The 12,074-nt window shown below is 42.0% G+C and overlaps 1 protein-coding gene across 4 annotated transcripts in view; it reads right to left on the bottom strand.

Moving 5' to 3' along the window:
* Positions 1-12,074, bottom strand: part of ULK2 (unc-51 like autophagy activating kinase 2) — an 83,602-nt gene that overhangs the window by 22,688 nt on the left and 48,840 nt on the right. For 3 of the 4 annotated variants that reach the window (XM_042917330.1, XM_042917332.1, XM_042917333.1), the window contains 3 exons: positions 5,732-5,869; positions 2,352-2,497; positions 349-429 (listed from right to left, as the gene is read on the bottom strand). In XM_042917330.1, coding sequence (XP_042773264.1) covers positions 349-429; positions 2,352-2,497; positions 5,732-5,869 — 365 coding nt within the window. The remainder of the gene's footprint in view (positions 1-348; positions 430-2,351; positions 2,498-5,731; positions 5,870-12,074) is intronic. The other variant, XM_042917331.1, reaches the window with a different exon arrangement.

Genomic DNA, 12,074 nt, shown 5'->3' with positions numbered 1-12,074 from the left:
CTCTATTTCCTGTTTATCTCAGGTAGCTCTTATCAAGAATAGTAGTAATCAAAACAATGAAATTTCATTTTCTAGATTGACTTTCATGATCTTTGTGACAATGACCAAAATTTAGCTCAGTTACTTAGTTTCTAAGACTTACTTTCATAAAAGAATCATCTACCCAAAGAGAAATACTTTGTGGATTGGATGATAACGCTAAAACATATTAGACCAAGATTCTAAACAGTAGGATAACAGATAAAATATTTCATGCCCGTTCTATTCTTTTGATAAGACTAGAGAAACATAACACAAATCCACTTACAACAGGATTAAAATTATTAGTACAGCAAATATATTTCCTACCTGATGAGTTTCTACTCCTGGATTCGTGACCCTGAGGATGCCCACAGCAGCACTGACTAAATTGCTCAGGAATGGTACCAACTACGAACGGGCAAATGGGGAAAAGGAGAAAGGATTCAAAACCAACGAAGGACGGAAACAGGTAACACACGCACAAATTGCACAGTACATCATAGTTCACAAAATTTGATTAGGCAGAGATTTATTTCTGCTGACACTTACTGAGCGACCCATGTGCTGGGTGCTGGGCACGCTACCATATACTCTGCCTTGAAACAAGATCGCCAGGGAAGGAAGCCACGTAAACAAATTAAAGCCTGTAACAGGTAGGTCACTTAAGACAGAGAAGTACCAAGAGCTTGCAGTGTTTGAGGCGGGTGGGGCCGCAGGGGGCGCAGCTGACTCACAGCCCAGCTGCTGTCCCTCTGCACCCACCCCATCCCTGAGGCTCCTGACAAGGCCAGTTCCCCAGGGCTGCTCCCAGACAACCACCGCATGTGGGCGAGGCACTAATTCAGGCCATTCCAGCAGGTCAGGGAACCTGGACAATGCAGTGTCTGGGGACGCCCCTTGGGCCTGGCTAAAAGGTTCCGAGAGCTCACCCTAGTCAAGACGCCCCCGCCCACGCCTCCTAGCTTCCTCTCCCCCTCCCAGGAGTCAGATCTGCAAGGTGATCTGAAGGGGCTCCCCCAGATTCCTGCTGCCCCCGACCCCCGTTCCATCACAGGTATCTCCCGAGTCACTCTGGCACGTCCCTGCAGCTACCTTCTCTGCATCCACCTCTGAGAACCCAAACTAACAGGAGGAAGCGCTGAGAAGGCCCAGGGAGTTTAAGCAGACAGGAGACATGGGTCTATAAAAACAAAAAGGCACTGACCCGGTAGCTAGGTGGGCAGGCGACACTTAGGTCCCGAGGAAGGGCCTTTTCCTTGAGTGCAAGCATAAGGCTTGGACCTCGTCTCTGGAGACCCTGAAGGGCCCCCAAGCGCTGCCGAGGGGGTGAAGGAGGGCCAGGATTTTGTCTGGGGAAGATTTTTCAGCTAAGAAACAGCTTCAAAACCATTGCAGGTGAGGTGGAGAAATAAATTTTTAAAAACATTATCATTATGGTTTTGCGTTTTTTGGAATCAGGGCTCCTGGGCACCACTTCCATCCTTCTCACTCCGCCTCCTCCTGAAATTTCCTCACGTGCCCTCACTCTCACTCCAGCAGCTTTGCCTGAGGGTGGGGCCCTCTTCTTTTAGAAGTAAAAAAGATATAAATGCATTCATACACCTTGCGGGGCAGGGGCGGGGGCAAGTTTGGGATCTACACCATGAGGCCTTAAGACCTGTTGCCGGGCCCTCTGGGCATCCCCTGCCCCTCCCCTCCCCACCACACCGGTGAGGTCTCTCGCGCACTCTGCCATCTCAGCGGCTTTGGCCCCTCTTGCTTATATTCTGAAGTCGGAGCACTTTCTCTCTCGATTCCCCCGAAACCGTGGTTTAAGGTTCGTTTTTTGGTTTGTTGCTGCTGCTGCGTCCCTGCTCGTTCTAGCATTCCCCTTGCCCTGCGTACGGTTTCCACGAGAGGTGGAGAGATCCATAACGAAGCCGCTACCATCTTCCTCCCAGAGCCGGGAGGCCTCTGGAGAACACGAGCCGGCACGCAAGGTACACTATTGTCTTCTAATCCTGTAAATCGGAGGGCTAAGTGGGCAGGCGTTTCATGTACTTTCCTCTAGGGTTTCCGATGTTGTGTGTTTACAGCCCAAACCCAATGGAGAGACTTTTTACCTTTGAGATTCATTTATTATTACATTTCCAGTAGCGGTCCTAACAAATTTACACAGAGATGCTCAGGCGGGGGCCAGGTGTAGGGTGCAGCTGGGGGAAGGATATGGCTCCCCATCAGCTGAGAGTCACTGTCGTCGCGAGCCACCATCACGACTGGCGTAAAGAGCGTCCCGTCAGATTTGTCACAGCGAATAAAAAAAGTTGAAAACACAGCTTTGCTCTCCTTACCCAAAGGGGAAGGTGAATAAGGTCTGGAAGACCCAGTGGAGAGTCTCCGTCCAACTGTCTGCACTGTGTCTGCTGGTGCCGGGGAGCAGGATCCCAGCCGGAGGAAGCCCATAGGGCTGGTGTTAGACCTTCGTACCGCTGCAGATCTGAAAAGAAAAACAAAATTGTGCCCTCTCTGGCAGGTTCTAGGACTCTATTTCTGTCTTGTTTTGTTTTGTTTTGTTTTGTTTTTTTTCCCTAAAACTTCCTGACAATCTGCCATGGAATAGAATTTTCTTTTTTAAAAGTTTGTTTTTTTGAGAGAGACGGAGACAGAGCAAGTGGGGGAGGGGCAGAGAGAGAGTCTCAAGTAGGTTCCACGCCGTCAGCACAGAGCCCGACGTGGGGCTCGGACTCATGAAACTGTGAGATCATGACCTGAGCTGGAACCAAGAGTCAGACGCTTAACCAACCGAGCTACCCAGAATTTTTTAAAATATATGGTGTGGTCACATGGAACAAATGTAAAATGTATAAAATTACATGGCGCGAAGTCTCCCTCCCATCCTGTACCCTGTCTGCCTGATCCTCAACATTTCCTCAATCCTACTCCAAAGGTTACCATTATTTCCAGTTTCTAACATATCCTTCCAGAATTCCTTAATTTACACACAAGCAAACAGACTGAAAATAAAATCTTACTTCCATCTTGATTTAACTATTTTCAATTTTTTTGGTTTGAGGTTCCCTTTATACTCCTAAAAATTACTGAATATCCCAGAGTTTTTGTTCATGCAACTTATACCTATTGATATTTACTGTATGAGAAGTTAAAACTGAAAAAATTTTGTAACTAGTAATTCATTAAAAGTAACAAACTTATGACATGTAACATAAGGTTATGAAAATTAATTATATCTTCCAAATAAAATACATTCATGAGAAGCATGGCATTGTTTTACATTTTTTCAGATCTCTTATGTCTGGCTCAATAGAAGACAGTTGGATTCTCATACTTGTTTTTGCATTCAATCTTTAATGTAACACAGTACATATGAGGGGATGTACGTGAAGAAAATACAGCCTTATACAGCCTTCCTCCTCAAAAAAAGGAGGAATATTTTGGTAGCCTTTTCAAATAATTGTGATGCTCATCTTTGATACTATACCAAAACTCAGCAAATGGACATTTAAAAAAGATTAGCTGCAATGTAGAATCTGAAACTACTTCAATGAAATCTTGTACTCCATTACATTAGACTCTAATCTTTTGCAAAGTCCCTTGTACTTGGACTGGACCTTGTTTTTTTGAGCCCGACACGGAGCTCGAACTCACGAACCACGAGATCACGACCTGAGCCGAAGTTGGACGCTCAACCAACTAAGCCACCCAGGAGCCCCTGGACTGGATATTTTATCTATGCACGGTTTTTAAACATTCGGTCACTTGAAAAATGTTGGTTGATATTCCAAATGTCGACCACATCACAGGGCATCAAAAAGTCACATTCGTACCAAAATATCACCACAAACCTTAACAGAAGTGGCTGTCAAGGCATAGCAGAAGCTGTCAAGATCACAGCAGTGAATCAAGAGTTTTCAAAAACTCTAATTTTTGCTCAAGAGCTCACGTTTCACGATACTTATTTTCCAGGTGGTGGCAGACTTGGCTCACGAGCCGCCAGACGCCCACAGCTGGAGTCTGTCAGTTGCTCTTTCACGAAAACACGGCGCTCCGTGAAAAAGGGGCTATGGTTCAGCTTGCAACTGAATCACGCGAGAGCTTCTCCTTAAGAGAACTCCTCCAATCTGCTGCATCAGTGCTTTATGCCCACATGCCACTCGAGGTGGCGATTGCCAAAGAGAAATAATAACTTTGGAGGCTTCATTAAAGACATTCCTTGGTACCACAGTGCTGCTGGTAAAATATACAAAAACTCACAGTGTGGTTGGGTGCCACCACCGTGATGCATTTTAAGGCACCAGCAATTTGCACGTCATTGCTTTTGCACTATCAGTGCATGTCCACACAGTGAGAGAAAGCAAACGATGTCCCAGTATCATGAAAACAGGTTTGACCTCATGGACCTTCTGGAAGGAAGCCACACATGAACCACACTTTGAAAACCACTGCTAATCCTGTTATCACTTTGCTTTTTTCATTTTATAAAATACCTTGGAAATGTTTCTACCTTAGTGCACAGAGAGCTTCCTTCCTCTTTTTATGGAAGGTGCTCTGTTGTCACAGGTGGACCTTACAGCAGTCACTTACTGGTGGGAACTTGGCTTACTTCTCATCCTTTGCTATTGTAACAATTAACGACCTGTGTATATGTAATTTCATACACAGGCAAGGACTGTATATCCATAGAATGAATTGCCAGAAGTTAGAGTGCTGGGTTCAAAAGATACATCCGTTAATAATCTTCACAGATACTGCCAAAATGCTCTTTGTAGAAGTTTTCTCAGTTTACATCCTACGAATCTTCTTCCATTCACTGAGCTCTACACTAGGTGGGCCCTTTTAACCTAAAATCTTGTGTTCTCCAATCCTGGAAAACTTTCTCTTGATTATTTCCTGGAATTTTCTTCTTCACCATTTTACTTGTTCTTTCTGGAATGCCTACATTAATTAACACTTGAAGATTTTTTCTTTTTTTTTGTTTTTAAGTAAGCTCCATGCCCAGTGTGGAGCCCAGTGTGGGGCTTGAACTCATGACCCTGAGATCAAGATCTGAACTGAGATCAAGAGACAGACATCTGGGGTGCCTGGGTAGCTCAGCTGGTTGAGCATCCGACTTTGGCTCAGGTCATGATCTGGTGGCTCCTGAGTCCGAGCCCTGCATCAGGCTCACCACTGTCAGCACAGAGCCCACTTCAGATCCTCTGTCTCTCTCTCTCTGCCCCGCCAGGCTCACGCTTGCCCTCTCTCAAAAATAAACATTAAAAAAAGAGAGAGAGAGAAAGAGACATTTAAGCAACTGAGCCACCCAGGCACCCCTGAAGAATATATTTTATTCATAGTTTCCACCTGCTTTATTTGATTCACCTATTTCAGATACGGCCTCAACTTTGTCTTCCAACATTTATTTTTATCTATTTCAGTTATATTTTATAACATCCAAGAGGTCTTTTTGATTTTGATTATTTTCAAAAACATTTTGTACCAATTTATGGATGCAGTCTCTTTCCTATTTCTAAGGATACAATTTTTTTTTTTTTAAAGATTTTAATTTTAAGTAATCTTCACACCCAGCATGAGGCTTGAACTGACAACCCCCGGATCAAGAGTCGCATGCTCCACCAGTTGAGCCGGCCAGGCGCCCCGGAAAGTAACAGATCTTTGAATAATAACAACACATTTTTTAAAAGAAAAGGAAGAAAAGAGAACACTAGCTTACCTTGGAGAACCGTGCAGATTTGTGCCAGAGCTGGCAGTAGATGTAAGATTCTGCTCTATGCGCTGATAATTCCTTATCTGAGTAGGGACCGGAATTGGTGCTGTCTCACTGTGAGGGGACACGGTAGGCTGGCACTGCCTGCAACCGTAATTTATTGAAAAAGGCAAGAGATCCAAGTAAGCCTGTTTTTCTTTCATTTGACACATTGGTGATATTTAGAGAAGATTCTAGAAGGGGCCAAACGATCGCTTCTATGTGAATAAAAAATGATCATCTCAAAAAATAAGGCACAGAAAATCACATTAGTCATTTAAAAGACTCTCCAGACATTCAGATGCTTATTGAGGACGAAGAATTCTAACAAAAACTGGAAAAACATTCCTCTACGACAATAGGAAATGTCCGTAGGTTGGCAAAACTCAGTTTCATCTGCTCACATTCTGCTATTCTTTATTATGTGAGAGAAAAAAAATATTTCTAGGAAAATATGCTGGGTGAAAGAACAGGAAGTTCATGAGCAAAGATGACAGGAATGTTTACAAAAGTTATGAATGCAGTAAGCATTCCCAAAGAACTTCTGACTTTTAAAAAGATTGCAAATAACACTGTACAACTCTCAAAGCACATTATTGATCTGAGGCCCACATGGTGAGGTGTTAGTACTGGGTTTCTGTAACAGCCTCTCCCCTTGATTTTCATAAATTCAGAAACAGGATGTCCTTGGATGACTTTCAATTCAATTTGCAACCTGTCTTGACACATCAGGGACAATGCCGGGCCTTAAAAGGTGATTTATTTCATTTTTCTGTCCTCCTATAAGTCCAAAAAAGCCACATGAATCTAATACTTTTTCTCAAATTACAATATTACAGATATCAAGAGACTGTATACTTATCTAACAAACAATATGATATTCATCTAAAGTGTCACTTTAGAGCTTTTGAAATATTAGAGCATTTCATATTTAAATAAAATCTCATCTCTAATAGAGATGTTAGTTGCTTTCTCCAATATCCATTCACCCACTCTTTCTGACTAGCAGAACTCAAATTTTATGGAAGATGGCAATTTGCTCAGTGAAATTATGACACATCCCAGACTCCTTTGCAGCCATGAGTAGTCATATATCTTTCCTGGTCAATGAGATGTAAGTGGAAGTCTTCGATCCACTCTTCCTCCTTCCTCCTGCCTGGACTGTGGGTATGCTTGCCGGAGCTTCAGCAACTACCTTTGAACTATGAACAACAGGCCAAAAGAATTGGAGACAACTTCCTTGAGCCAAAGAAACGAAGACAACAGCTATTTATTTTGACTTCTCATCTTGCAAGAAAACTAAACCTTTAGTGTGAACCACGCTACAGTCAGGACTGTTGTTTCTAGCTTTTTGTCTATAAGCTCACTCTATTTTTCCATTTAGGTAATTCTCATTGTCGTGTATTCATTTATCCATCCATCCATCCATCCATCCATCTTGAAGTACAGTTGACACATACATTAGTGTCAAGCATAATGTTAAGTATCTTTTAAATACAATAATGTGTGTTTTTAATATCTATATATCTGATTGTGAAGTTTACCTACAACCTGAAAATGAAACAAAACAAAACCAAAAACTTCTACTAGTGGAAACTAAACAGGTTTATAAGACTTCATTAACCAACTGTGGTGCCTGCAACCCAGAGCTCGCACAAGCCTGAGAGCCTAAGTTCCTCAGTAAGACAACAGCCAGCACGGCCATCAGATCAGAATGTGAATGAACAAATGTCGTCTTCCTACTGTCTCAATTCAATGAGTTAGTAAAGACTTAGTGAAGCAAGTACATCTGGGAATTTCTTTTAACATATACATCGTCAAGTTCTAATATCTTTTCACCAAAGGGAAATTAGAAGCTGAGTAAGAGTGCCCTATGATATAAATTGAGCAACTTCATACATAATTCAAAGCACCTCTCTCAGGGAATCCTAAGCAATCCTCTCCCAGCATATGAGGAGATAAGCAGCCATGACAGGTGTTCTGGAAATGTGGTCTCCGACAGTCTCTGGACAGAACCTTCAAGCAGACCTGCTCAGTCTACAAAGTCTTCCCAGGAGAAATCCCCAGAGCACCAGCTAGCTAAGACCACTGAAGCCAAATTTCTGTCTAGCTTTATATTAATATCAATATTTAACCATTACTTGACTCCCTAAGCCCAGGATGAGGAGAGGGAAGGTCTATGCATGCCCTGAGTCTCCAGCACAGCCTCCCCACCCCCACTAAGTAAAGCAGTTCAGAGGACTCTCTATGTGCAAAGTCACGTTTGACCTGCATGGAATACTAGAAAGACTAAGCAGGCTGCCCAAAATACAATACACTTCTATTTTACGGAAATGAGTCATTTTTATCTAGGGGTCAGAAATTTTCCCGGAAAGACTTAGGTTAAATATTTCAAACTACTTTCAACAAAAGTGAGGCTCTGAGGAAGAATGAGACCTACTACTACCAACATTGCATAGACTGGCATATGAGATGACAGTTTGGGATACGGAGGTGCAAAGTTTTAACGACTTCACAAACAATATGTCTTATACCTGCATCAAACCATTTTATTTTTGCATACAGCATAATTTCAATGTATTTTTAGTAATTTCTGTTTTCACCTGCACTTAATATCTTATGGTAGAGTGTTTTTTTTTGTTTTTTGTTTCCAAAATACTCACTACCTCTCTCTGGACCCATTTCTATACTCCCTGGTGTGGGCACTCCTGCCACAAATCCTGGGAGGTAGGTTGAAAGAACAGCTCCCAGTTAGGACATGCTGTTCTCACACCAGAGGGAAACAGACCGATGACAGAAGAGAAGCTTTCAGAGCCATTATGTAGTCCTGCTATCACTATTTTCCCCTCTCCTTTAAGATCAGCATGCCCCAATTCTTCTATACAATGTAAGAGACAAAAGTACCCCAAAGCCCATAAATCTATGATATTATTAGAAACACATGGGGTGCCTGAGTGGCTCAGTTGACTAAATGTCTGACTTTGGCTCAGCTCATGATCTCACAGATTGTGGGTTTGAGCCCCACATCCGGCTCTGCGCTGACAGCTCAGAGCCTGGAATCTGCTTCATATTCTGTCTTCCTCTCTGCCCCTCCCCTACTCGTGCTCTCTCTCTCTCTCTCAAAAACATTAAAAAAATTTACAAGAAAAAGGAACATATAAAGATGCCATTTGTGACATCAATAACATAAATGGGGGGTAGTGTACTCCCATACTCTCCATTAGGAGGGTTTTTTTAAATATTTTTTTAATGTTTATTTATTTTTGAGAGAGAGAGAGAGAGAGTGTGAGAGAGAGAAAGAGAGAGAGAGAGAGAGAGAGAGAGCAGGGGAGGGGCAGAGAGAGAGGGAGACACAGAATCCGAAGCAGGCTCCAGGCTCCGAGCTGTCAGCACAGAGCCTGATGCGGGGCTCGAACTCACAGACTGTGGGATCATGACCTGAGCTGAAGTCGGACACTTAACGAACTGAGTCACCCAGGCGCCCCAGGAGTAGAGTTTTTGTAGGCAACTGAAGTTATCAGTTAAATGAGATTGTTGTAACTGTTAGGATATTTCATGTAGTCCCAATAGTAATCACAAAGAATATATCTATAGAATACACACGATAGGAAATGTGAACTGAAGCATGTCACTACAACAAGAACAAAACACAAAGAAAGGTAGCAAGAGAGGAAATGAGGGACCAAAAAGCCTCAAGACATACATAAAAGTAACAAAATGACAGTAATCTATCTTCCCCTATTAGGCTGAAAGTGAAAGAATATCCCATGCAAATGGTAACCAGAAGAGAGCAGGCACAGCTATAATATCAGACAAAAAAGACTTTCAGTCAAACACTGTTACAAGATACAAAAAAGGACATAATGTATAATGATTAAAGAGTCACTTAACCAGAAAAATATAACAATCATAAATATTTATGCACCAAACATCAGCTCTCCCAAATAGATCAAGCAAATACTGACAGAATTGAAGGGAGAAATAGATAATTCCATAATAATAGCTGTACCCCCACTTTCAATAATGGATAGAACAACCAGATAAAAGATCAATAAAGAACCAGGGCTTGAACGACACTCTAGACCAACTGGATCTTGTTGACATACACCAAGCACTCCTCCCACCAACAGAAGAACATCCGTTCTTCTCAGGGATACACGAAACGCTCTCCAGGATAGACCACACATTAGGTCACAAAACAAATCTTAAGAAATTGCAAAATACTTGTCAACAAGCTGGATAACCTGAAGAAATGTATAAATTTCTACACACACACAGGCTACCAAGACTGGATGATAAAGAACGAGAAAATCTGAACAGACCCATAACTAAGGAGACTTGATCAGTAATCAAAAACCTTCCAACACCAAAAAAAGCCTAAGACTTTCACTGGTGAATTCTACCCAACATTTAAAGAACATCAGGGGTGCACGGGTGGCTCAGTTGGTTAAACGTTGGACTTCGGCTCAGGTCATGATCTCATGGTTTGTGAGTTCGAGCCCCCCATGGGGCTCTGTGCTGACAGGTCAGAGCCTGGAGCCTGCTTCTGATTCTGTGTCTCCTTCTCTCTGCCCCTCCCACACTTTCATTCAGTCTCTCTCTCAAAAATTAAATAAATGAAAGAAAGAAAGAAAGAAAGAAAGAAAGAAAGAAAGAACATCAACATCTCAAACTCTTCCAAAATATTGAAGAGGAGGAAATACTCCCAAACTCATTCCATGAGTTCAGCATTATCCTAATACCAAACCACACGCAGATACTACAAAAACAAAAACAAAAAAACTACAGCACAACTTCCCCTATGAAATTTGATGCAAAAATCCTTAACAAAATATTAGCAAACCAAATTCAACAACACATTAAAAGGATCATAAATCATGACCAAATGTGATTTATAACACACCTACATCAATAGAAAGGACAGAAACCACAGGACTATCTCAATTTATGCAGAAAAAGCATTTGACAAAATCCCAACATCCTTTCATGACAAAATGCATTCAACAGGGGTGCCTGGGGGGCTCAGCTGGTCGAGTATCTGACTCTTCCAGCTCAGGTCATGATCCCAGGGTCCTAAGATTGAGCCCCTCACTGGGCTCCATGCTAAACGTGGAGCCTGCTTAAGATTCTCTCTCTCTCCGTCCCTCTGCTCCTCTCCCCAGCTCGTGTGCTCTCTCTCTCTAAACAAAAACAATTTTTAAAAAAGCATTACAAACTAGGAATTGAAAAAAATTACCTCAACATAATAAATACCATATATAAAAAGCCCACAATTAACATCATACTCAATGGTTAAAGACTGAAAGCCTTTTCTCTATGATCAGGAACAAGACAAGGATGCCTGCTCTCATCATTTCTATTCAACTCTTAGCCAGAGCAATTAGGCACAAAAAAAGAAATATAAGGCATTCAAATTTGAATGGAAAAAGTAAAATTATTTTTGTTCATGGAAACATGATCTTCAATGTAGAACATCCTAAAGATTTCACACACAAAAAACCTTTAGAACTAATACATTCAGTGGGGCACCTGGGTGGCTCAGTCAGTTGAGCACCTGACTCTTAATTTCGGCGAAGGTCACAATCCCAGGGTTGTGGGATCGAGCCCCATGTTGGGATCCACACTGAGCATGGAGCCTGCTTAAGAGTCTCTCTCTGCCCCCCCGCCCCCCGCCCCACCCTTCTCTCCTGCTTGGTCTCTAAAATACAATACAATAACTCCTAGAAGAAAACATAGGAGAAAAGCTTCATGACATTGGATTAGGCAATGATTTCTTGAATATGACACCAAACACACACACACACACACACACACACACACACACACACACACACAAAATAGACAAATGAGACTACATAAAATTCTAAAACTTCTATGCTCAAAGGACTGGAAAAACAATCTTTGGAATGGGAGAAAATATCTGTAAATCATATATCTGATAAAGGGTTAATATCCAAAATATATAAAGAACTCCTACAACTCAACAACCAATGACATACAAATGGCCAACAAGTATATGAAAAGACACTCAAAACCACTAATCATTAACAGAATTGCAAATCAAAACCACAATGAGCTATTACCTCACACCCAAAAAAAGAAGTAACAAGTGCTACTGAAGATGTAGAGAAACCAGAACCCTTGTACACTGTTGGTAGGAATGTAAAATGGTACAACCGCGGAGGAAAACAGTACGGCAGCTCCACAAACACTTCTAATATGATATGAATCCAGCAACCCCACTGTTGCGTATATATCCAACATAACTGAAAGCAGGGTCTCAAACAGGTATCTGCACATTCACATTTAT

The sequence above is a fragment of the Panthera leo genome, chromosome E1 (genome assembly GCF_018350215.1).
Source record: "Panthera leo isolate Ple1 chromosome E1, P.leo_Ple1_pat1.1, whole genome shotgun sequence".
Classification (NCBI taxonomy): Eukaryota; Metazoa; Chordata; class Mammalia; order Carnivora; family Felidae; genus Panthera; species Panthera leo.
This window is presented reverse-complemented; position numbering and strand designations above follow the sequence as displayed.